The 26,891-nt window shown below is 46.1% G+C and overlaps 2 protein-coding genes across 2 annotated transcripts in view; one reads left to right on the top strand and one right to left on the bottom strand.

Annotated features, from left to right (window-relative positions):
- Window positions 1–599: 599 nt before the first annotated feature.
- LOC147010393 (uncharacterized) lies at window positions 600–10,552 on the top strand. Its single transcript, XM_085859345.1, has 6 exons — window positions 600–946; window positions 1,045–1,113; window positions 4,221–4,228; window positions 8,198–8,361; window positions 8,667–8,922; window positions 9,044–10,552. The coding sequence occupies exons 1-6, from the start codon at window positions 773–775 to the stop codon at window positions 10,146–10,148; spliced, it is 1,776 nt and encodes a 591-aa protein (XP_085715471.1). The 5' UTR covers window positions 600–772; the 3' UTR covers window positions 10,149–10,552.
- A 13,102-nt stretch (window positions 10,553–23,654) lies between these two features.
- LOC147010390 (muscle M-line assembly protein unc-89-like) overlaps window positions 23,655–26,891 on the bottom strand; it is a 182,299-nt gene continuing 179,062 nt past the window's right edge. The window contains exon 14 of the mRNA XM_085860349.1: window positions 23,655–26,696. Coding sequence (XP_085716475.1) covers window positions 26,657–26,696 — 40 coding nt within the window. The 3' untranslated portion in view covers window positions 23,655–26,656. The remainder of the gene's footprint in view (window positions 26,697–26,891) is intronic.

Below are 26,891 nucleotides of genomic sequence, written 5' to 3'. Positions count from 1 at the left end.
TTTTCTCCGAAAAGTAAACAATCTTCGCCAAAAGTGAAAGTTCGCTGACTCCTCGAACACACCTGTTTACACTTCACTCCAAGGAACCTTTGGACGTTGGATTGTGACACGTGGCCACGTGGACTGACCCTTGTTTCACGGGACACGTGGCGCGCGCAGTAAGACCTGGAACTATAAAATAATGTAACAGAGAAACACAATTAGACAATGATTAATAATTGTCCGAACACAAGCTCGATCGTCCTTTGTACCGGTGTTTTCGTCTCCTCTTCATTGCTCAGACATTCTTGAAGTGTTCACAAGTGTTTTTCAGGAAAGGGAACATCGGGGTACTTTTCCCTCCGAAACCCTGTTTGGGATCAGGGATTCAAACCGATCCGATGTTTACTAAATAATGAAAATACAGGCAAGCCGAAAAACGAGGGAAATGCTATTATTTAATTATTAAAAAGTTATTATCTGCCTTATCGGATAAGAGGATTAAACAAGTAGTCAATACTGCTCAGTCAAAAAATTCAATAATAATCGGGGAAAGGTTTATATGCGGTGTTTGGCGGCCATGTCAGTGTAGGTCGCAGCTGTCAAATTAGCAGGTGCCTCTTGATTTGCGGTTTATTTGACGTGTTGCGTTCTCTCTTTTTGTTTCCCTTGAGAGTTTATGGTGTTGAAACCATTAATATGTTTAATTCCAAACGCGATTTGATCGGAGAAAAACGAAGGAAGGAAAGTAACTTCCGTTTGTGCTCGTGAGGGGAAAACCTCGTGTGGAGAAATGCGGCTGTTCGTGTCGTTGTTTATTAGTCATGGCCGGACGACGAGGAAAATGGGACTCGGACTCGCCAGTCGGACGGACATGCTCAGGAACCTGCTCACTGCGCTCGTCCGTCATGAGAGGATTTTGACGACGACGGGACGAGCGGACGAACTCCGACCTTACGCAGAGAAGGTTTGTTTGCACCTGTCTGTCTATTTCTGTCTGCTCGCCTTTTCGGTGTCTTCATGGAGACGAGTTTATTGTGTCCTGTTCCTTGTTCCTGTTCTCAGATCATAGATTATGGCAAACTGGGCGATCAGAATTCAAGAGCAATGAAGATCGCCGACTTTTGGCTCACGGTGAGTACTGGTGATGTACGCAGCGGAGGTGCTGGTGTTAGTGTTGTTCATCGTGGTGGCAGAGGTGTTGGTGTTGATCATCGTGGTGGCAGAGGTGTTGGTGTTCGTGTTGTTCATCGTGGTGGCAGAGGTGTTCGTGTTGTTCATCGTGGTGGCAGAGGTGTTCGTGTTGTTCATCGTGGTGGCAGAGGTGTTGGTGTTGATCATCGTGGTGGCAGAGGTGTTGGTGTTAGTGTTGATCATCGTGGTGGCAGAGGTGTTGGTGTTAGTGTTGACCATCGTGGTGGCAGAGGTTTTGGTGTTGACCATGGTGGTGGGAGAGGTGTTAGTATTGATCATCGTGGTGGCAGAGGTGTTAGTGTTGTTCATCGTGGTGGCAGAGGTTTTGGTGTTGACCATGGTGGTGGCAGAGGTGTTCGTGTTGACCATGGTGGTGGCGGAGGTGTTAGTGTTGTTCATCGTGGTGGCAGAGGTGTTAGTGTTGTTCATCGTGGTGGCACAGGTGTTGGTGTTGATCATCGTGGTGGCAGAGGTGTTCGTGTTAACTATCATGGCGGCTGAAGTGTTGGTGTTGACCACCATTGTAGCGGAGGTGTTGGTGTTGACCATGGTGGAGGTGTTGGTGTTGAACATCGTGGTGGCAGAGGTGTTCGTGTTAACCATCATGGCGGCTGAAGTGTTGGTGTTGACCATGGTGGAGGTGTTGGTGTTGAACATGGTGGAGGTGTTGGTGTTGACCATGGTGGAGGTGTTGGTGTTGAACATCGTGGTGGCAGAGGTGTTGGTGTTGACCATCATGGCGGCTGAAGTGTTGGTGTTGACCATGGTGGAGGTGTTGGTGTTGACCATGGTGGAGGTGTTGGTGTTGACCATGGTGGAGGTGTTGGTGTTGACCATGGTGGAGGTGTTGGTGTTGACCATGGTGGAGGTGTTGGTGTTGACCATGGTGGAGGTGTTGGTGTTGACCATGGTGGAGGTGTTGGTGTTGACCATGGTGGAGGTGTTGGTGTTGAACATCGTGGTGGCAGAGGTGTTGGTGTTGACCACCATTGTAGCGGAGGTGTTGGTGTTGACCATGGTGGAGGTGTTGGTGTTGAACATCGTGGTGGAGATGTTTTTATTTTTTTTGTATACTTTGTCGAGGCTCGTGTGAGAGCTAACACACAATGCACATCAAGGGGGGCATGAGACAGGAGGGGAGGGAGTGGGAACGACAAAATAGTGGGGAACAGAGACATTAGGAGATCTGTGAGAGGGATGGGATGGGATGGGGAACATGGGGAATAGAAGATGGACATTGCAGGGTATTGAAGCAAGTGTGCTTGGGTGGATTATCGGGGGTAGAAAAGATCGAGGATCTGGATGGAGGATGATAAGACGTGGTGGTGAACAGCTGTTTTGAAGGCCTGGAGGGAAGAATGGGATTGAACAGAGTGTGGGAGTTTATTCCAAAGGTGGGGAAAAAGAGGGATGAAAGCGTGAAGGTGAACAGTGATTTGTGATTTTGGTAGTTTTATCAGAAGGGGGTTGCTGGCGGACCTTGAGCGCCCTGTGGAAATGTGGTGGGGTCAAATCGCAGAGAGAGCACGGGGAGGGTGGGGGGGATGGGGGGCGAGACTGGAGAGGAGTCGGTAGAAGACAGAAAGACCACCGACCAACCTGCGGTGATTGAGCGAGAGACCCAAAGACTCAGCTTCATTGTGGGAGATGCCAATGATCCGAAATGCCTTGGTTTCTACAGCGTGAAGCCGAGAAAGGTGGGAGGCAGGAGCACCAGCCCAGAGGGGAGAGCAGTACTCCATCAGGCTGCGGACAAATGCTTTGTAAGTGGTCAGGAGCTCAGGTGGGCCGAGTAAGGACTTTGCACGACGGAGGATTCCCAGTCGGCGACTGGCTTTGGAGGCGAGGTTTGAAATGTGGCTTTCCCACGAAAGGTCATGGCAGATAGTGAGATCCAGAAGCTTGAAAGAAAGGACTTCTTCCAGAGGATTGTTGAGAAAGTGGATGGGGGGGGGTCTAAACGGTCCATTTGGAGAGACATAGTGAGAGTGTGAGATTTGTCTGGATTGAAAGACATGTTCCACGTGTTGGACCAGTTTGTGATTTTACCCAGATCTGCAGTGAGCGAAGAAGCTGCTGCTTGCCGGTCTGAGGGATGACCGATGGTACGGCAGAGGGTGGAGTCGTCAGCAAAGAGAAATAGAGGATTTTCCAGAGAGTCCGAGAGATCATTGATGAAAACCAGAAAAAGAACAGGGCCCAGAACGCTACCTTGAGGAACTCCAGCCTGCACAGGAAGAGGGGATGAAAGAACTCCATTTAGGGCCACACGTTGACTGTGACAGGAGAGGAAGTCTGCGAGCCATGAGTGGAGATGGCCTTGAATACCATGGGAAGAGAGTTTGGTGAGTAGGGCAGGGTGCCAGACTGTGTCAAAAGCACGTGATATGTCCAGGGATACGGCTCGGATTTCCTGTCTGGCATTGAGGACCTCCATCCATTGTTGGGAGAGCAGAAGCAGCATATCCAGGGGAGAGTGACATGGTCTGAAGCCAAATTGATGATTGGAAATCAAGCCATTGGAGAAGAGGAAGGATTTGATGTCTGAAGTGATGATGGATTCCATCATCTTGCTGATGTTTGGGAGAAGGCTGATTGGTCTGTAGTTACAGGGATGTTTTTGCACCTTTTTATGCAGGGCAGTGATGTTAGCAGATTTCCAAGCAGATGGCAGATGACCTTGGGCAAATGAGAGGGTGAATAGAACAGAGAGAGGGTGAGCAAGAGCAGAAGAGCAGGCTTTGAGGACACGTGGGCTGATGCCGTCTGGACCGGTTGCAGAATCTGACTCGAGGTTTGAAAGCAAGCTCTCCACCTTGTCAGGAGAAAAGGACACAGAGTCCAGGGACAGTTGGGTGCGACTGGGTAAAGTGGGTAGAGATAGTGATGGGTTTAGGACACAAGATTTAGCTGCAAACACCGAGTTTAGACATTCAGCTTTATCACGTGTGGAATCAGCAGTGCGGCCATTTGAGGTAAGGGAGGGGATGGAGGGGGAACATACACCAGAAACAGATTTGATTAGATGCCACCAGGATTTTGAGGAGGGAGAGAGGTTTGAGAGTTTAGACTTGAGATGAGAAAGATGTTGTTTGGTGGCCATCTCATTTCTGAGATGAGAAAGATGTGTTGGTGTTGACCATCGTGGCGGCGGAGGTGTTGGTGTTGACCATCGTGCTGGCGGAGGTGTTGGTGTTAACACTCGTGGTCGTAGTGATAGATCATACTGGCGGTGCTGCTGACTATGGTGGTTGTGGTTGTGATAATGGTTTGTTGTTTTATCATATGCACCCTCTGGCTGCTGGTTGCATCATTGCTGGGAGTGTGGCTTGGCACTGTTGCAGTACTGCCTGTTTCCAGTAAGCTGGTACTCGTTTTGATGACCTCTGAAGGATGACAGGCTGAGTCAACCCACCTGTTGTTATTTCGCGGCACGACAGAGGCTCAAACTCAAGTCAAGACACTGAGATCTTAAGCCAACCACCTTAACCGTTTAGTCATCACCAGATTGTGAAGATGGTGATGATCGTCATGGCTGTGGTGGTTTTGGTTATAATTGTGACAGTGCTGGTGGTGATTATGATCCTAATGGTAGTAGTGATGGTGGTGGTGGTGGTAATGTCGATTATGGTCGTGGTGATAGTGATCATGATTTATTTGTTTGTTTGTTTATTTATTTATGGGAAGAGTCGTAGTCGTGTTTGAAGACAACTTCCAATGAGGATAATGCTTCTTGATTTGTTTGTTTATTTGAAATGGAGGATCTTTGTCATTTTGTGGTTGGAGTTTCGGTCTCTGCACCTCAAACCCACACGAGACAAGAATGTCCAATAAATGAAATATGATTTTTGACCATTCACATGATTGCAGATGGGATAGCTGGCTTAACGTCCTTGTCGCATGATGGTGTGCTCCACAATGCCTCCCCTCTTGCTTTGTGATATTTGTAGTCTGATCATATTGTGTGGGATATTTAATGTGGTATTGGGTGATCTGGGTGGCATCTTCTGAGCCAATGATGGAGCTCATTTTTACAGCGCGGCGACATCTCGCTGTTATATAATTGGCTATTCTGTCCTGTGTCTTCTGTCACACTTATGGCTGTGTACGTCCCTTTGATCTGAGGGCTATAAATAGAAATTTGTCCAATTCACATCATACACGCTAATTCACCGTGTCTACATTTAAATTTTATAACTGCAAAATAGTTTCATCATTCTTAACCTTTTACTGCCCCCAGCCGCGCGATATCGAAGTATTCGCTTCTTGGTGTTTTTGTTTTCTCAACACTTCAGGGTGTTTTTATTTATTTATTTATTTATTTATTCTTCTTAACACTGTCATCTATTTTACATCAATTTTTATTTTCCTCAATCCTCCTGTGTGGGCCTTCTTTGGTGTTTGGTAATCTATATATTTGTCCATGCACCTTGTTCATGTTTCTGTGCAGGAGAAAGACCTCGTCCCGAAGTTGTTCCGCGTTCTAGCCCCGCGCTTTGCCGAGAGTTCCGGCCCATACCTGCGAGTGGTGCGTGTACCGAACAGCACAAACCTTGACAAAGCACCGACCTCCGCGATCGAGTATCTCGGGAACCCACTTCCCCCCCTGCCGATCAAGCGAAGGGCGCCCGACGACACCTTGCTGAACACGCTCATCCGGGGTCTTCGTGAAGAAATGCAAGACAAAATCAAGTTGCAGCCGAAGGCAAAGGAACCGAATCTCAAGTTGGAATCCGGGTCAGATTCCACCCTGAACTGCGAGCCTGTGTCGAGCTCTGCGGCCCCTGCAGCTCCTCCGATTCCCCGCTAGGGTTAAAATCCGGTTCGTTTTTCCATTGATTGCACCGACGCCTCGGACTCGTACTCGAGCCTCGATGCGTCTTACCTGGACAGAGTAATGTCGCATGTGGTACAAGAATGGAAAGGTTTCATTCTGCGTCCTTCATCGTAATGCAGTTTTACGATTGACCTCACGTGCCTCGTGTTGCATTGTTTTTGTTCTGAACCACAACTCGGGGTTTTAAATCCCCTCTTTAGCCACTGTCTTGCATCCCTTATCCTTTTGTTGTGTGCTGATTTGGTCAAAGGGAAACTCAGCTCACCCGATCATTGTATTGAAAAAATTTATTATTGGATTAAACCGACGAATCGGTAAATTCCACTTTTTTGAGTGAGTTTCCCCAAGAAATCCTTTGTGTAAAGTTAAATCTGTGCAGCGATTTTTTTTTTTTTTTTTTTATTTTTTTTTTTTCCTTCCTTTTTTTGACCAAATTTGCTCCGATCCCGTCTTTGTGGATGCATCATGGTGCTCCGTGGAAGATCGAGGCACGCGACGATGATAAGTTCAGTGGCCACCACCAGGGTATTGTATGGATCGGTTTACTTGGGCACGAGTTGATCGAGGCAATGGCGTTTCCTTCGTGGTGCAAATAAAACATTTGGTCAGAGTTCGAAGTTCAACTTTAATTCGCTTCCTCTGTTCTTTCCTGTTCTTGCCAGCACAGAGAATCTGAGTGATGGATAAAAACATTTTTAATTTCCAACTGGAAGGCCCTGCTTCACTGGAAACGTGTATGGGCAATGACTTCCTAACGGGATAAGTACCTTGCGTGAGTCAACAATGGAATGTTTCCCTAAGTCTTTCATGAACCGGTTGGCCAGGTCTGACATTGGATTAAAAGCGATTTGGGTAGGAATCCTGTTTGCTGACACAACTAGTGTCGGCAGACGGGACACTCGGCGTAACATTAAACTGCTTACCTTTGCCTCGCCATCTATGCGAAACACCAGTGACAGTTTATTTCTGAGTCGGGATTCAAACCCCGGCTCAGAGGCGAGGGTGCATACCTTTTAGGCTATCCTACCAGCCATGAGGTACAAATAGGTATATCCAAAATATAAATGATGCAGATAATTATCTTTTCATGTAGAAAGTGCACAGCTTGTTTTCCCACCTGTACACCTGTTTCTGTCATTGACGGACCGCCAATAAGCTATTCTCACACAACATCCATGCGGTTAACATAGGCCAGGGTTTTTTTTTTTTTTCATTATCGATTATCGAAAGATGGCCGTTCTGGCCCGCTCAAGGTCCACAATGACTGAACCGAGATTGAGCTTTTGTACTTGGAAAGAAATGTTGTCGAGATTGTTGAGACATTTACGATCGGTACGGTGAACACAGAATGTTCAGGACAACGCCCTTTGACCTCGGAGAATTGAGTGCCGACCCGTGCGATACATTCCGAAGGTGACACGACCATGTTTTCCGTTCGACACGCCGAGGGTCGTTCACGAAGCATGTTGCGCGTGCCTGATTGACTTTCGATCTCCGGGTTTAGTTTACCCTGAAGTATCACATCGAGTATACCCACCCAGATGCGTCACCATCATGTGCAAATGGAATTCTCAATGAGGATGTGTTGGAGGATTCTCTGTTCGTGTTCATCATATTGCAAGTTTTGGATATTGTGGTTGTGGGAAGTCTGGTTGGTTGTGCTGGTGATAAGTGGTTTTTTTTTTTTTAATGATCGTAAAGATGATTTTATCATTATTTTAATTATTTTTATTCACAAACTGGATTTGCACCGTTTTCTTTGTGGAAGATGATTTTGCAGAATGGTTGAATGTGGAACCACTTGCCCTCTTCATTCACTCTCAAACTCAAAACTTTCCATTCCTTTGTATTGACAATCCTCCAGTCAGAGTAGAAGAAGAAGAACACGAATTCTTTGGTGTTATTCAAAGCGGCACAAAGGATTATCTGCATCCGGGAGCAGGGGGCTTGGGATGTGGAGATGCTTGAGAAGTACAAGTTGGGATCCAGGAGACCCAGGGTGTGTGGACCATGTAAGGGTGGGGGATGGAAGGGAGAGGAAAGCTTTCAAGCTTCGAAGCCAAGTTAAAAATCGTTTAATTGGAACGGGTTCCACGGTGAGGAACACAGGATCCAGAGAAACCGAGTCGCCATGGACCCGTTGCGTTCACCACTCAGCCTGTGTCACATCGTTCTGTTGTTCCTGAGGATGAGCTCTTTGCTGGTTTGGGGCTATTCCGGTGGTGCCGATCTCAGTGCCTGTCCACTGATGTCCCCAGCACATGACCCAACGAGCCCAAGGAGGTCGAAAACGCCCTGGCTCAACATCGTCCCTGGACAGCAGGTGTACAACCCAGGAGATAATGTTTCAGGTGGGTAATGTGATTCTGGTGTGAAATGACACATTAAATGCACAAATTTTAGGTTGTGATAAATAATTTGGGTGCCTCATCCGAGATGAACGAACAATACTTGGACGTCTGAGACCGTTTTGGTTTTCAGTGTCTCGTCGCATCCTTAAGATCCCATTGGGCCTGGATTCCCAGTGCTGTTTTATACCGGAGGATAAACCATACGTTCCGAGTTTTCCATCAGTCCGTTTCTGCCATTTTTGGTAATCAATGTACAACTCACCTCTCCACAAATTACCTTCTCAATATCTATTTTCTCCAATCAGTGACCATTCGTAGTTCCCGGAACTTCATGGGCTTCATGCTGCAAGCCCGAACCACAGCCGTTAGCCTGACTGTGGATTCTGACGTGGCAGTCAAGGGTCGGCCAGTCGGCTGGTTTATTCACATACCTCCTGGTGCACATCTCCTCGAGTGTCACGGTCCCGGAGACACTGCCACTCACACGGACAAGTCACTGAAGCGTGTGCTGATGTTCGTGTGGCGAGCTCCCGCGAGGAACGTCGGGGATATACGGTTCACGTAAGCCTGTCAATTGTCCTCTGGCTTTGTGAGTAGGTCTGACTTGTCGGAAGCAAAGACCTGTAACTTGGCATGTGTTATAGCCTGAGCTTACTGTTGGTTGCATCGTGTCGCTCCACAGGGCGACCATCGTACAGTCATACTTTGTGTTTTGGATCGGCCTCGAGTCCATCGCTCTCTCTCCTCGATCACCAACATCAGGTTTTTCAACTTCTGCTGCAACGATACCTTCAGCTTCTGGGTACGACCACATTTCTGCAGGTCATTTGGATCGAAGCACAACCGACGGACTCATAAATGTTGGGTCCACTTTTATCAACTCTACCGTCATCGGGTTCCAAGACCACCTTCCTGGAGGACATTCCAGCACTACTGTCCATTTTGATCAGAGTCATCTCAGAATGTCTGACCTCATGCTCCAAACTGTGAGGCCCCAGATGAGCCTCTTGCCAGCTATTTTACAAGCCACAAAATCTTCACCAGCTATGTCTGACATAAAAACCACACAACTTGGTGTCGCAACTCCAGTCCTTCATTTATCACCCACACCCAATAATATGGAGGCGCTCAATCCATCTTGGGCTTCTGGAGGACTTCCTTCCTTCCAACATCCAGTTGATAAGACTCAAAACTTGGATTTGCAAATGCAGACACCGCTTGCTCCAAAACCCCATGAGATGTTTGGTGAAATGCCATTTGAGATGATTACCAATGTTTGGGGGGACCTTTCTACTGGCTTCACATCACAACCGTCGACCATTGCTGAACCACAGGCCTCAGTGGACGCACGATTAACAAGTCCTCGAACACAAGACCTATTCATGAGGACACAAGAACCGACAGTCCAATCTTCATTTGGGAAGCCTTCCACTACTACATCTCACAGTGTTGTTGACTGTAATACACCCCTTTTCTCCAAAGAATCTTCATTGCATCCCAAAAAGGGGCTACGATTGACCCAAGGAGGTATCAAACATCATTTCCCTCCGCTCTCTCCTCAGCGTTCCGAGACCCAGCAGTCCCAAGATCTGGGAGAAGTGGAAGCCCCAGGAACCCCGTCCAATAAGCGCAAGCAAGATGAGAATGGTAAACCGATGGCATTTGGATCGAGTGTGACCACAGCACCGGTGCTGGTTCTGCTCGCCAGTTTGTTGTTGATGATTGTATGGCGCGTTGTGGTGGCCCGTTGTGAGAGACCGAGACGTGAACAAGCACCTGAGCGGTGAGTCCCAGAACTTATGGAAATTGTACAGCGGTCATCACCTGCATATTACCACCCTCGTAATCCTCACCCAATCTGGTCGTGCGATCTTGTCAGAAGAAACGTTCACCTACTTGGTGCACAGTTGTCTGTTGTGAATGAGCTGGTCGATTTCATGAAAACACGATCGGTTGATCACCTCGATTCAGAAACTTTCGAAATCCCAGTTAAGTATCACACCAGGTGTCAGACGATCTCCAGATGGCTGACGTTTCTGGTATGTGATGCACATCGGTCCTGGTGGTTGGTTGGATGTTGAGCTCGTCTGGTGTTTATTTAGCAATTGGAATGGTTTATTTGATTCTGATTATTAAAGATTAACTTTTTGATTAAGAATCAAATATCACAAATAAAGAGATGATGACCCTTTGTGTTTGATTTTCTGTTTCATGTTGTTGCTGTTGATAAGGAACATTGAAAGTTGAACAGAAACAATTATGTAGGCAGACCTGCGAAAGGATTTCATTTTTCCACCTTTTGAGATTCTTCTTTCTCTGGTGACGTGTAAACACTGTGTCCGGGAGGAGGCGCCAAGAGATGGTGGACCCGACATCCAAAAGAAGGTGATGGTCTGGTAAAACATCATTTGGTCCATCGTACTGTATCTGTATCCACCGTCAAGGAGATAAATTCTCTTGCAGGTCAAGCCACCGGCACACAATGGCCTTATGTTTATGGATACATGGTGGGATCTTTCAAGTTCTCACGCAAGTTCCCCACGGGTGGAACCCACTCTTTCCACTCCAAATCCCATTTTTTTTTTCAAATATCTCTCCGTCTTCCCCAGCACATGTGAAATCCCATGTGCAACTTTTGTGTGTCATTTGTTCATCATCATGGTTGTGTTCTGCTGGTTCCCTTCTTTTTACTGTGGATTTGGGTCTCTGTCTCGGTCTCGGTCTCAACAGTTACTCCCCAGGCTCAAAAGCATTGCAGTGTACAAGCTCCCAGAGGTCCGTCAGCAGGGAAGTGCAGTGCAAACACAATCAAACGTCAGACCAAAGAAAGAACCCGAAAAAGTGAAGAGTAAAGATGCAGTCATCAAAAGGAACCTGGATACGATTCGGGTTTCATCCGCGACTCCCCAACCCTGAAACACATCTGGCAAAGCCAAGTGAGCCTTGCAGAAAAATTTATGCAAGAATTCACTTCTCCTCAGAGAGATCGAAAATGAAAGAAGAAAAAGCAAGAATTAGAATGAATAAAGAGAATTGTGAAAAAATGAGAAAGTAGTATGAAAGGAACAAAGAGCAAAGATGTCGGGAAGAACTTGGACAGATCGATTTCAACAGTTACTCCCCAGGCTCAAACACATCAACGTGTACAAGCTACTTTGGCATAGTTTTTTTTTCTTTTTTATATGTTCCTTGCTATCATTTCTATTTTAAGTTTGTTTTCAGCAACCGTTGCCTCTCTCTCGGTCTTTGTCCTCTGCTTTATATTTTTTGGATTCTCTTTATAATAGCTTTGGGCTTCTATTTCCATACATAAACTACTAAATTAGTCCCATTTACTTTTCAGTTGTTCTCTCTTTCATCCGTCTTTGTGTTCATGGTGGTACATGGTCTGTGTCTGCAGTGCCTGCTTTATTAGCTCACCTGGAACACAATTCCAGGAAGCTTGTAGGATGGCCCATCCATCCACACACACTTACAACCTCTTCTCTGGTTTTTTTTTTTTTTTTGGTGACACATGATTTTTGGTCACCACACATGATCTTGGTGACACTTGACCACAACCTTCATCACCTGCTATGTACCAAAGTTTGTTCATGGCACTAACAAAAAAAAAATCAAATTCAGCCCAAGGGGCTCAAACAGGTGATTGCCCCCCCCCCCAAATAGGCATTTGCTGTCTTCTCAGAAACTACACACACAATTCTGATGAAACTTGACCCCAACCTTCACAGCCTATGATGTTCCAAAGGTTGTTCACAACATTAAAAAAGTCAGTGTCTGAGAGGGGTCTACGGAGAGAGTTTACAGGGGTGGGGGGGGGGTTGCCACCCAAAAGGGGTATTTACTTTCTTCTCAGAAACTACACACAAAATATTAATGAAACATGACCATAACATTCATCACCCGTGACGTAACAAACGTTGTTCACGGCATAAAGAAAATCAGGGTCTGAGGGGTTTCCCACCAAAATAGGTATTTGCTTTCTTCTCACTTACTGCATTTGTGTTGCTCAATTACTCATTTGTGATGAGTCCATTCATATTTACCCTGTGCACATGAAGCAAAAATGTGGTTCACGTCTGTCTGTTCGTCCGTCCATCTTTCTGTCCACAAACGTCAGTTTGTGATTGAGGAACAACTTGATCTCAAGTGAATTTGATTTTGAACACAAATCAGAAAAAGAACCTGCTGCTTTACAGCACTTTGGCTCTGAATTTGTCTGTCACATATGTGTGGAGAGAGATTAAAAATTTTTTAAAAAAATTACTCAGCCTGTCTGGCAGTGAAACAAAATTGAAAATCATTCCAAACAAGAAACTTACTCTTTTATAAGATGTCATAAAGGACATAGACACAAAGAACGAATGTAACATGTTTCAGAAGGTGGTGGAAAAGACGCTGCATCAATGGCGGTAAACTGCCTGGGGACGTCTGCCCTGAACGAGGTTCCGTTTGCATACACTGTGCCTGGATGAGTCTCTTCCTGAAGGAGCTGTCAAATGCCTGTGCCTGCACAATTCACTGCCTGACTCGAGTGAACACGAGAGTCCAAGGGCAGCAACCACACAAGAACTGTTGAACCTGGCGTTTCCAACCACTTCACACCACATGGACACTCCCTATATCCCCCAATACCCCCACTGATCCTGTCCTCCACATGGAACAGACCCGGGCCGACCTGTTGATGTATGGCGAGTCAGGATTTGCAACCAGACACCACCCTTCCTCTAATCTTATCATATTTGTGTCTACTTTCCCAGATGAAGGATGGCACACCTGTCTCTCGTGTCTTGAAATAAGTAAGATTGGAAAAAAGGGCTTACATGCTGAAGGTAACTTATTTTTTTGAGCATTTCATCCCTGTACAGGAAACTCTCCAATATCGCGGGGGTGAGGTTCTTGGTAAATGCCACGATAGTTGAAACTGCGATATTGAAAACCAAGGCCAATGGGAAAAGGCGGGTTTGGTTCCTGGACTTCGAGAAAATATCGAGGAAGATCGACGATAGCCAGAAATAAACACATTAGTATTGAAACAAGGAAAAAAAAGATAAAATGTCAAAGCCCCTGTTTTATAATTTTTCTGGACAGAGTTAAAGGGCAAGCTCATAATTATTTACAACGAAAATGGCTGCCAGTTTACTAGTCGGTCATCTTTGATCAGATCGCAAAATAAGGTTAGGTGCAAGTGTATGCCATCATGTACTGCTCTTGAGCTGAGTTTGAACAAAATCGGATCATGCATGTCTGAGAAATGATTGGGAAGACATTTAAGTAACAAAATTGCCATCAGTCGGCTATCTTGGATCTGATCGCAAAAAAGCAAGCTCAAATGAGCTAAGATCCTCGTCCTATTAATGACGTCATAAAACGAATATGACGTCATTGTGATGTATCAGGTTTCCGATAAATTATCTCTGCTCATGCCCGGCTTGATTCCCGCAAGCAAAATTCAAACAGCTTGCCTAGTTTCGGAGATAATGGAATAGGCCATTTCCATTAGCGGCGATATTATGACGTCAACTTTTTTTCTGGGAAGAATTTCCAAAATCGGAGATGGTTACTGCCTGCAAGTGGGCTGTCTGCATATACGTGGCAAGTTTCACGAAGATCCGATGAAAACTCTGGGTTGTGAAACAAAAAGTCAAAAAATAGGAATGACGTCATAAAAATTGATATGACGTCATTGTGATGCATCATATGTGCGGTAATTCATCTCTGCTCAAGGGGCTGTCACACCTTGACGATTTAGCCAACCTATGCCGATTTATGAAAAATTTGCCTAATACGCTGGCACATGTCTAACACGTTATGGGTAGGTTTGTATACGTTAAGAGCACGCTGAAAAACACTGCCATAAGTCGTTGTACACTGGCTTTAATCGTTGAACTTTGTGGTTTTTCTCAAATTTTCGAATGCTTAAAATTTTACGACGTACTCGGCGTTTGGCTCACACGTTCCGCTACGCTGGCCATAAGGTTTAGGTACGTTATGCGATCGTTGACACACGTTATTTATATGTTACTCATATGTGGAAACGCGTTGAGGTAACATTTGTATACCTGAAACTTATTCAAAAACTATAGGTAACGTTTTATAAGCACGCTACACGAACATTGTTCACAGCTCGCAACGCACTATTAGAAAGTTTCTCATACATCGAAACACATCAAAGAAATGTTTAGGGAACCCGTGACTTATTTATAATCTATGAGTAACGTGCTTGGGAATTAGTTGTAGATCATGTCCTACGAACAAATAAGTATGTAGACGTATTTGACGTCTTCAACCATGACCACAGAACTTACTGAACGTGTTTCTAACAAACAGCTGACATAGAATGACGTATTCGCAGCGATTAGGGGAATTGGTATTGTTGCGGATTCGCGCCCGCCGGCGTGCGAACGGCCACGTAACTCGAATCGCGGCACGTTGCCCACCGGACGGACAATCCCGTCGTGACCCTCTCGGACTAACGCCGGGAACTAGTCACGGGTGGACCTTTCGGCCTCACCACGATCGTGCCAATCGGCCCCCGCGTGGGATAGGGTTGCTCGCCAAATTCGACCTACCTAAGTACCCACACGGAGGGTAGACCGGGCGATCGCACCTCGCCGCAGGTCGACTTCGGACACGGGCCACTTTAAGCGACCCGTTCCGTACTATCGGGATAACCGAGCGGTGTTATAGTCGGCCTCGACGGTTCGATTAATTATCGGGCGTTTTAGCCCACGACCAACCCTTTACGTGAAGTAAGATGGAGATTCAATAAAGGAAAAGACGAAGCGAAGTGGGAAAACAGTTCAACATAAAGCACATTTATTTCACGATGAACGGAAAGCACACATATACAATTACACCAAAAGCAAATGTAAAAGAAGAAGAAACACAATATTACACAAAAAGCAAATATAAAAGAGAAACACAATGCAGAGCTATCCGACTACCGAGCACACGGCAACACTTATACAATTTTACTTCACAGACGGCGCCGACAACACATATACCCAAAGCAAAAGAAAAGGACCACCCTCAAGGATGAGGGGGGTAGGCGGGCCTGGGGCCGAGACCGCGTCGGGCCTACCCGTCTGATGATGAGACGCAAAGTGGCGGTGGCGCCCCGACTGCGCGGGCCTCGCGGACGGTGTCTGGTAGGGGGGTGGGAAAGGTGCCCCCTTGTCGCACTATCTCAGCGCGGGGGGAAACAGGAGGGGGGTTGTTGATGCTCGGGGGATGGAGGATATCTCCCTGTCTCGGGTCCCGCGACGAGCGTCTCCACCACGACCTCGGTCGCGCCGCCGGCCTCTCCCTCCGCAGTTCCCCGAATCCGACGCGAGCACCCCCTCAACCGCCTTCGCCGCCGCCGCCTCTCCACAGCTTCGTCCGATCGCCCTCTCCGTCTCCTCTCCTGACTCGTCCCAACTCTTCACTGGCTCCGCGAACTCCCCACTCTTAACTGCGAACTGACGAACGCGGCTCCTTATATGCCCCGTGGCTTCGCTCCTTCACCTTTGACCCTTTACCTCCGACCCTTCACCTCTAACTGGCTCCCCATTGGACCGAGGAAAAGTGGGCGTGAATGCTTTTTGATCCATGAATTTGCATATAGCGACCACGCTCCAACGTCCTGGAGGCGGGGCCAAATCGCCCCACGCTTACTGATAGGACGGAACAGAAGTGGGCGTGAGTCGTTTTTGATCCGTTTTCTTCGGAAAGTCTGTGATGTTTCTGAACACGCTGCTCGGTGCGCGCCCTGCACGAGTCCAGTATCGGTGCCCACAAGTGGCGCAAGAATGGTGGTGATGCGATGGTGGCGAGTTGTGACGGTAAAGGTCGTGGCTGTTGTTGTGAAGCGGCGTTGTGGTTGGTGGTTGTTGTGCGATGGCTGTTGAGACGTGGTTGGTGGTGGTAGTAATGGCGGCTGGTCCAAAATAAAGATAGTAAAAGAAAAACGGCTATCTAAAAGGGTCGCAGCCCGCATAAATGACATATATTCCCTCTAAACAACGGGTTTGGGCCTAACTACACATATACTTACAGAGATATCTCACCTAAGGGCCCTGAATGGTGGTTTGTGAATTTCGTCAACCACAACAGTATATAAAAAAGGGCTTCGCAGGAAGACCCCGTCTTTTTTTTAGACCGTGGTGAGTACATGTCGATGTCATTCCGAGAGATGGAGGATACGGCAAGGCTGAGACGACAATACCTACCTGTCCTCGAACATCAACATGACCTCATCGAGTTGACGCTGCACCAGTTGCGTGCCAAGAGAGCCGGGAGAAGAAGACGTGAACGGAGGAGAAGGAACTGGGTCAGACCAAGGATCGGGAGGCGACGCCATTACGGCATATATGACCAGCTCCTGGTGGAACTCCGGAACGAGGACCATGCATCCTTCATCAACTTCCTGCGAATGCCCCCAGCGATGTTCGACGAGCTGCGAGCCAGAGTGGGTCCAAGGATAACCAAGCATTATTATTAAACCATTTCAATAGTCCAGTGGAAGCGATTTAACTCTTTCAATGGAAACGATTTCAATTGCCGAGCACCAGCGTCCAAAAACAATAGGCGAGTGACAGCCGTTTATTAAAATAGTTTAGTGGCAGTCAATGGATAGCAAACGTCACGTAATCGTAAACGATGCGCTCCCACGTTATGCATGCGCTAGACTATCGTTGGGCATTGGTTGTGGACGCCTAAAACACGATAAGCAAGCGTTGGTATAACTAATCTATAAGTTATCAAAGCGTTCTGTGTTGATTACTAGTACATTATGCATTTGTCAAAGTCTTTTTTCATAATTTCAATAGTAAAACAAAGAAATATTTCATCTTCGGAATGAGGAAAAAAAATTAGCCCTTACAGAACATCGAACAATGGTGCAAAGTATTCTCCTATTCGTTGACGCAACGAGGATCCATCATCCCCCACAGCCTCCACATCACGCTCACATACTACTACTGACAGACATACAGCTACTACCAATGCTACTACTACTATTATTACTGTCACGCACACCTACTACTAGTAATAGTACTGCTACTATTGATACTACCGGAGTTCACATCTACTCACCATGGAGTCTGGAACAATGATGGGTTTTTATTGTGAACCCCATTTGTATATACCAATTCCCCTAAACGCTACCAATACGCCAGTACACGGTAGATGTAAGTTAGAAACACTTTCAGTAAGTTCTATGGTTGTCCGGAAGACGTCAATTTAATTTGTCTACATACGACAATGTGCGTTTTACATACATTACAAAAAGGTTCATAGCATGTTACTCAAAGGTTAAAGGCACGTTTTACTTAGGTTCAAAACATGCTACTCATCGGTTAAACGCACATTACTCTTACGTTCATAGCACGCTAGTGATTGGTTCAAGGCCAGTTATACATAATTTCAATGCACGTTACTCATAGTTTCCAAGCACGTTAAACATAGGCTAAGCTGACGCTACTCATTTGTTCAAAGCACGTTACTCATCGGTTAGAAATTTGGTTTCAAGTATGTTGGCCATTACCTTGACGTGCTTCGACTTATAAGTAACCTACAAGTAACGTGTGTTCACCTTGTTTAAACGATCACGGAACATGCTCAGAACAGATGCCAACGCATGCGAAACGTGTGACCCTTACGTCGAGTACGTCTTAAAATTTTCAGCATGCTTGAAATTTCACGACGTATCAAACGGACGAGGTAATATGCCAGCGTACTTCAATGATTTCGAGCATACTCTAAACGTATACACAACTTACCTATAGCATATTCGACGTGTACCTGGCGTTGTAAACACATTTTTCATAGAATGGCATACGCTGGCAAAATCGTCAAGGTGTGACTGCGATGTTGACACTTCAAATTCTCAGGCAGTTTTGATTTCAATCGGCGTCCGGCAAGTTCTTAACTGGCTACGCCACGAGTTCGCCGGCGATACGTATACCGCGCAAAGGGTAAGTTAAACTATCGTTTGTCATAAGTTTTGAACGCCGACCACAAGGTAAGCATTCGTTGGTAAAAGTTATGTATAACACAACGAAACGTTCTGTGCCCGTTACTAATATGTTATGCAAACGACCAACACGTTATGAATACGCCAAAAACTTAAAAAAAAAAAAACATCAAAATTTCAGCGTACTCCAACATTTTACATACAATTTTATACGTTGCCATTGCGGGCTAAAACATCAAGGTGTGACAGGGCCCTAATGCCCTGTTCGATTCCCATAAACAGAATTCAAAAAGCTTGCCGAGTTTCGGAGATAATTTTTTCAGCGATTTCCATTAGCGGAAATATTTTGACGTCATAACTTTTTTCTCGGAGGAATTTTCAAAATCCGAGATGGTTACTGTCTGTGCAGGGTATTTTTACATGTATACGCCAAGTTTCAGGAAGTTTCGATGAAAACTGTAGGCTGTGAAACAAATAAGCCAGGAGGATTCCAAGTACAACCTGGATGTTAAGCCAGGAGGATTCCAATTACAACCTGGGGATTAAGCCAGGAGGATTCCAAGTACAACAAGGAGATTAAGCCAGGTAGATTCTGAGAGAACATTTCTGTTCAATATCAAGCACAAGCAGTGCTTCAAGGTACGAGTTAGAAGCATGGAAGCAGGGCTTTTATATCTCGTCTCGTTCATGCGACGTCATTGAATATACGAGGAGCGATTTAGGGAGGAGGGGGGTTCTAGTGAAATTTACAAGGTATTCTGCTATATTCTGTGATACTTTGTCTCTGATAGAAAAAAGATTTGTATGTATTGATTTAGGTTATACAATACGATTGATTTAATGCTGCAGATTAATCACTAATTCTCATTTGTTGGATAAAATAACTAGGAAGAATTTTTCAAAATCGGAGATGGTTATTGCCTGCGCGTGGGCTTTCTGCATATACGTGGCAAGTTTCACGAAGATCCGATGAAAATTCTGGGTTGTGAAACAAAAAATAGGAATGATGTCATAGAAATTGATATGACATCATAGTGATAAATCACATATGCAGTAATTCATCTCTGCTAATGCCCTGTTCCATCCCCACAAACAGAATTCAAAAATCTTGCTGAGTTTTGGAGATAATTTTTTAGGCGATTTCCATTAATGGAGATATTTTGACGTCATAACTTTTTTTTCTTGGAGGAATTTTCAAAATCGGAGATGGTTACTCTCGGCGCAGGTCCATGGACCGGTCCAGATGGGAGATGGGTGTGGCGAGCCTTCTGCGCCATGTAGAGCGACTTTGGTTACCGCGTCGGGTTTGCGCGACGGCTCGTACGGGGTCCCTGGCGCACTTCGCGCACGGCCTGCACGCGCTTGTCTGCGCAAAATCGATCCGGCGCGAGAACGTTCCACGTCGGACCCAAGCCGGCCGCGTGGACGGCGAGTGTTGTTGGAATTTGGAACGGACGGATCCACATGCGGGCGCGTGTGCTAAGCTCCACGTGCTGCATGCCGCGTGTTCTGTTCGCGGAGCGGGTTTCCGAGATGATACGCTCGGGCTGGCCTGCACGGGAAACCGCGCAGGTTCGGTGCGCGAGTGATGTCATCGGGGATCTCGCAGCGCATTAGGTTATTTATTTTTGAGACATGTATGAAAAAAATGTCGCACTCAGGGATCCGAAGGTAAAATGTACTGGGGGAAAACTTACACATGCTGGTCACACAAAAATTTGACGACTCGGGACGAGTCTGTAAAAAGGGGAGGGGGTAGTGTGATGAATCTGGAACCCATAAGCACTCAATATACAGGTCCTATAGAACAGTTATATCGGTAAGTATGTGTATTTAGTTAGGGTCCCCGGCCCTCGTTTAATGGGTGAATAAATGTACATGCGCTGTGAGTTATTTTAATAGTTAGGATTTTTACATCACTCACAACAACAACGACGGCTACTACATCTCAAACTACAACAACAACGCCATCTTCGCTTTCACAGCGACAACCCTCTGCTCCCGGCATTCTCCGCGCGCTCGCTGGTATGCGGGCGTGTTCGGAATTCGTTCGGGGATGGAATTCCATTCCCAAATATGGTCATGAACTGGCTCGCTTGGCCGCGCCCGAGAGGGATAAAAAGGAACGGAGAGCAAAGAATCGTGTGGATCTGCTGGAGCTCGAGTGAGAGAGGAAGAATTCCCGCCCATTCAAAACGCCTCTCGAGGCTGGGCGAAAAGCATCTCGTCGCTGGCGTGCTCTGGTTCCCGGTTCCTCTCATCTCGTGGCTGGCATGGTCTGCGTCTGGCTGCCCTTGGTCTGTTCGTTCCGACTGGTGCTCCGGGAAGGTGCGGACATCGAGCTGCGTGCTCGCGGCCAGGTAGCCAGCTGTCGTCACTCCCAGCCGGACTATCCTCCTCGGCTGGAGAGTCGAATAAAGACCATTTTGGGTCCGTTTCTTTTGGGTGTGCGTCTGTCTGTGGGCCTGTCTTTAAGTTGGAATTAAGTGCTTGTGTGTAAATTTGCATTCTCTATTAGTTGTGATAACTCGGCTCTTACGTGCTTCCCTCCTTCCCCACCTTCTGTTAATAAATACCCTATTTGTTAAATGTATCAGCTCGTTTTTGTGTTTCTTTCATTGGCTGAGCATGGCGCGTGTTGGTGAATTACAAAGGCTGTTGCCGCTGTAAATGTACTTTGGACCGACGGGACTTCGGCAACCATCCGCTTGGGTTGCACACGGGTCGGGCATGCGAACGGCTCAACTCGTATGAGTTCCATCATGGGTGTGAATACTCGGTAGGTCGCCACGTGGATCTCTCGGTATTTTGAAGATTGGCAAATAACCCTGTACCACGTGGTAGAATTATTGATGATTCATGGTCCGGTAAGGGACCCGTACCCTCGGAGTTTTCCGGACGGTACGATCTAGATTCCGGGAGTTCACCAGAGTCGACCGTGCTGCTCCACCTAGCGGTCGTGCTCGCAGCCGATACCCAGTCCACAACAATATTGCGTGATATCTCAAAAGGTTATATTATGGATGGATTCACACAAAACTTGGTGGACAAGTTGGGTGTATGACGAGGCCAAATTTATTAAATTTTGTTGAAGATTCGCATCTGGATACAAGAATTTTTTGAAGTAATTCTTCACCATCGAGAGATACGGCCAAAATGAGACGGGATATAGCACAATATCTCAAAAGAAGTTATGGATGGATTCACACGAAACTTGGTGTTCGGGTTAGGTGTATGACGAGGACGAACCGATTTTATTTTTGTGAAGATCTGATAATTTTTCAAGTGATTCCTTACCAATGAGAGATGGGGCCAAAAACTATGTGGAGCATGAGTTCTCAAAAATTGTGGACGAGTAATGACAAAACTGGGTAGATGAGTTGGTTAAGTGACGAGAACAAGCCGATTCGATTTTGGTTAAGGTCCGGATTCAGATCAGACCTATCGGTGAGATACAAAACGTAAACTGTTCAGCCTGGCGGAGGGATGTGCTCCACCGAGTGCCGTGCCGCAAAGTTGTCACTCTATGAGTGGTTTTTCATTTGTTTGTCACGCTACTACTCCTATACTTCTGGGTCAATTACATCCAGACTTGTTACATCGGATCAGCATGACCCTGTTTAATGTATCGGGCAGTTTTTATCTTTTCCGGTTGTTTTGGGGGGGGGGGGGTGAGTCAGAGGGGATGCTAATTCTCCATGCGAACGTGTATCGGATGTAGCGCCGCCTCCAGGTGGGGAAGGGTATTACAAGTCTCCACCATGTACAGAACAGTATTCTGTCCCCACATTTTCCAGTGCCATGAAGTGTTTTGAATTATAAGCAGCAGGAATGTTTTTCTTCTTGCACGTAACCCAAGTTATTTGATTTTTTTTTGGCATATCGAGCCATCATTACCGATACACCGCCCAAATAAAGGTATGCGTCAGAAGAACGCTGTGCATGCTTGGAACACGATCGCCCGTCGGGCGGGTGCTCCGCCAGTAAATAACAATTCAGCATCATGGGCAAACAGATAAACCCCATGGAGGTGATTGACTCAATAATTCATACAAGGAAGGACCCCTGTTTTTGTTATACAACAAAAAATATCGATTTTTATTCATTGGAATTGGAACACAAAAAGTGCAGCAGCAGCAGCAGTCGGACGTAGGCACAGTAAAAATGGGTTGGGGGCTTTGTGCATGATCGAGGACCACGTGAAGTGTTTCACACAGCACATGGGGTGCATATAAATTTCTACCCACAAGTCACACTCTCTACACACGTCACATAATCAAAACATATACACCATTGGAAATACATTTTTAAAGTACATACCACTCAGCAATGTAAACACTAATGCTTCAACGTATTAATGAATGAAAACCCTGCGTTTTACAATCGATATCTCCACTGGAAAATGTTCAATGTTGAGGAATCAACATGTAAACAGTTCATTCGTCATGATCGAAGGAGAAAAGGCTTTCGAGGGTTTCTTCGGAAATTGCTGGATTACGGCACAGATGTCACACATAACAGGAGGAGGAGAGAAGATTGGGTAATTCATCACCCATGGCACGACATTCATGATAAATAAAACTTAAATATAAACTAGAAAGGGAAATGCAACAAGTGAAATCCTTCAATACAGCATGTGTGGTGAAGCAAATGAGTACACTAATGTTAAAATATGCAATTTATGCTTTTCAGTTGAAAAACAATTAAAAAGCGTACTTAATATTTGAAATGTAAAAATCTTGTTATTATTGTAAGTAAATTTCAACTACTAATGCATGACGAAACACTTGTTTATGGCTAATATTAAAGAGAATGATGGCATAAGAAGAACTTAGCTTTCAGCGTTCGGCGCGAAATGCCATGGTGGGCGGAAATGACGTCTTTCATTCGTTCGTACATGAGAGGGGAGCGTTTCTTGGTTTTTTTTTCCGTCAAGCAATAAATTCAATGGTTTTCACATATATAACACATTAGTTTCACAAATTTCCATTGAAAAAAAGGCAGTATTGTGTGAATCTCATGTGTAGTTCATGCAGAAAACGGCAAATTATTATTATTATTATCTCTTTGGATGTTTCCGTCAGTTGTGGGTATTTCCGTCAATTGTTTCCGTCAGTTGTCGGCCCATGAATACTCGGGTATTTCCGTCAATTGTCGCCATTTCCGTCCAGGTTACGCACTGCCATCTACCGGACGGCCGTCATTGGCTGTCACTTGAGGCGCGTGGGGGGGGGGGGACACCGGGGACATTTCAAACTCTGTGCAATTGTATACCAGCGCACACGCTGTAATAAATTAAGGAATACAATTCTCGTGTTCAATCAATTAATGATGGTATTCATTGTATCTAATGAAACATGTGACAAAACTGTCGCACGCACACACACACACACACACACACACACACACACACACACACACACACACACACACACACACACACACACACACACACACACGTCACATTCTCCCCACTGTAGAAGCTGAATTGCTAATTGAATTTATAATGAAGTAAAATGCCATTTTGCTTTTTTTTGTGTACCTTGTCGAGGCTCGTACGAGAGCTAACACACAACGCACATCAAGGGGGGCATGAGACAAGAGGGGCAGGAGAGGGAAGGACAAAACAGTGGGGAACAGAGATATTAGATCTGTGGAAGGGAGAGGGATGGGGCAGGGAACATGGGGAATACAACATGGACATTACAGGGACTTTCAGGAAGGAAACAGGGAATTTGAAGGAGGTGGGCTTGGGTGGATTATTGGGGGTCGAAAAGATCGAGGATTTGGAGGCCTGGAGGGAAGAATGCGATTGAACAGAGTGTGCGAGTTTATTCCAAAGGTGGGGAAAAAAGAGGAATGAAAGAGTGAAGGTGAGCAGTGATTCGTGATTTTGTTAGTTTTACCAGAAGGGAGTTATTGACGGACCTTGAGCGTCCTGTGGAAATATGGTGGGGACATATCGCAGACAGAGCGGGGGGTGGGGGGGGCGAGATCGGAGAGGAGACGGCAGAAGACAGAAAGACCACCGATCAACCTGCGGTGAGAGAGTGAGAGACCCAAAGACTCAGCCTCTTTGCGGGAGATGCCAATGATCCGAAATGCCTTGGTTTCCACAGCGTGAAGCCGAGAAAAGTGAAAGGCAGGAGCACCAGCCCAGAGGGGAGAGCAGTACTCCATCAGGCTGCGGACAAAAGCTTTGTAAGTGGTCAGGAGCTCTCGTGGGCCGAGGAAGGACTTTGCACGACGGAGGATTCCCAGTCGGCGACTGGCTTTGGAGGCGAGGTTTGAAATGTGGCTTTCCCAGGAAAGATCATGGCAGATAGTGAGACCCAGAAATTTGAAAGAAAGGATTTCTTCAAGAGGATTGTTGAGAAAGTAGATTGGGGGGGGGGGGGTTCCAAACGGTCCTTTTGGAGAGACATAATGAGAGTGTGAGATTTGTCAGGATTGAAAGACGTGTTCCACGTGTTGGACCAGTTTGTGATTTTACTCAGATCTGCAGAGAGTGAAGAAACTGCTGCTGGCCGGTCTGAGGTACGGCAGAGGGTGTACTCATCAGCAAAGAGATAAAGAGGATTTTCCAGAGTCAGAGAGATCATTGATGAAAACCAGAAAAAGAACAGGGCCCAGAACGCTACCTTGAGGAACTCCAGCCTGGACAGGAAGAGGGGATGAAAGAACTCCATTTAGGGCCACACGTTGACTGCGACAGGAGAGGAAGTTTGCGAGTCATGAGTGGAGATGGTCTTGATTACCATTGGAAGAGAGTTTGGTGAGTAGGGCAGGGTGCCAGACCGTGTCAAAAGCACGTGATATGTCCAGGGATACGGCTCGGTTTTCATGTCTGTCATTGAGGACCTCCATCCATTGTTGGGAGAGCAGAAGCAGCATATCCAGGGTAGAGCGACCTGGTCTGAAACCAAATTGATGATCGGAAATCAGGCCAATGGAGAAGAGGACGGATTTAATGCCTGAAGCGATGATGGACTCCACAACCTTGCTGATGATTGGGAGAAGGCTGATTGGTCTGTAGTTGCTGGGATCTGTTTTAGCACCTTTTTGTGCAGGGCAGTAATGTTTGCTGATTTCCAAGCAGATGACATGACCTTGAGCAAATGAGATGGTGAATAGAACAGCAAGAATTGAGGTTTGACAGCAAGCTCTCCACCTTGTCAGAGAACAAGGACATGGTTCAGGGACAGTTGGGTGCGACTGGATAAGGTGGATACAGAAAGCGATAGGTTTCAGACACAAGATTTAGCTGCAAACACCGAGTTTAGGCATTCAGCTTTTTCACGTGCGGTATCAGCAGTGCGTCAATTTGAGGTAAAGGAGGTGATGGAGGGGGGACATACACCAGAAACAGATTTGATTCGACACCACCAGGATGTGGAGGAGGGAGAGAGGTTTGAGAGTTCAGACTCGAGCTTAGAAAGATGTTGTTTTGTGGCTCCCCTGAGGGTAGTTACACACTTGTTCCGAGCTTTTTTGTCTTGAGGTGGTCAAAATTGTCACGACACCGCACGTCACACTCTCTACCCACGTTGCACTCTGCACACGTCACACTCTTGACACACAAACACACGTCACAGTCACTACACGTCACACTCTACATAAGTCTGTCACACTCTGCACCAGGCGTCAGCAACCTAAACCAGGCCGCAGGCCACTGGGCCACCTCGCGGGCTGCACCCCCCTGCCAACCCGAAAAATAACAAACACACCTAAAATCAATGATAATAAATGTAATTGAAAATTGAACCTAAAGACCTTCAGCCATATGAAACAACAACGAAAAAATATTTAAGACCAAGTTAAGTGGACTGGAAGCGAAAATAATTTATCGTGACGTAGAGAGACTGTGATATATGTGGAAGAATCATATGTCCACATATGTTAAATTTGCGGTCGGTTCAGAAAAAATGTTTCGCGGGCCGCACCTAATGGAAATCCGGACAAGGCGCCGCGGGCCGCATGGGAGGAGCTCGCGGGCCGCATTTGGCCCGCGAGCCGCAGGTTGCCGACCTCGGCTCTTCACACATCACAATCTGCCCAAGTCAGTCTCAACACACATCATCCTCATTGGAAAAATCTCCAGGTTTTACAGGTAATAAATACATTGTAATCTCTTCCCATCTGTCATCATTTAATCCAAGCCCTCAAAAGCAGGCAATGATGACAAAAAGCATCTTCACGAGAATGAACTGGTGGTGAACTGGGCCTCCAGATTTCCTTGAGGACATGAATAATTACATGACTGTTTCTGTACTTGATGGACATTGTTCATCACATGTATGGATGGATGTTAGTCTCTCCACTTCTCTTTTCATTGTTTCAGTCATTTTCCGATTCGCAGCTGTCCAATTCGTCACCTCTGAAACACAGAAATATTATATCATAAGATAAACAAAAATAATCAGTGAATGATTTGTTAAATATATTACATAAAAAAATAATATAGTGAAACGGTTGTAGTTTTCAAAGACCATCACACCGCCGGTAGGTAAGGGTCAACATCGTCCTAGCGTACGCTGGTTAATTTGGCGTGAATCGGTGTTTAAGAACACAT

Source organism: Eptatretus burgeri, chromosome 16 (genome assembly GCF_056783735.1).
Source record: "Eptatretus burgeri isolate ZD-2024b chromosome 16, Ebu_testis_v1, whole genome shotgun sequence".
NCBI lineage: Eukaryota > Metazoa > Chordata > Myxini > Myxiniformes > Myxinidae > Eptatretus > Eptatretus burgeri.
This window is presented reverse-complemented; position numbering and strand designations above follow the sequence as displayed.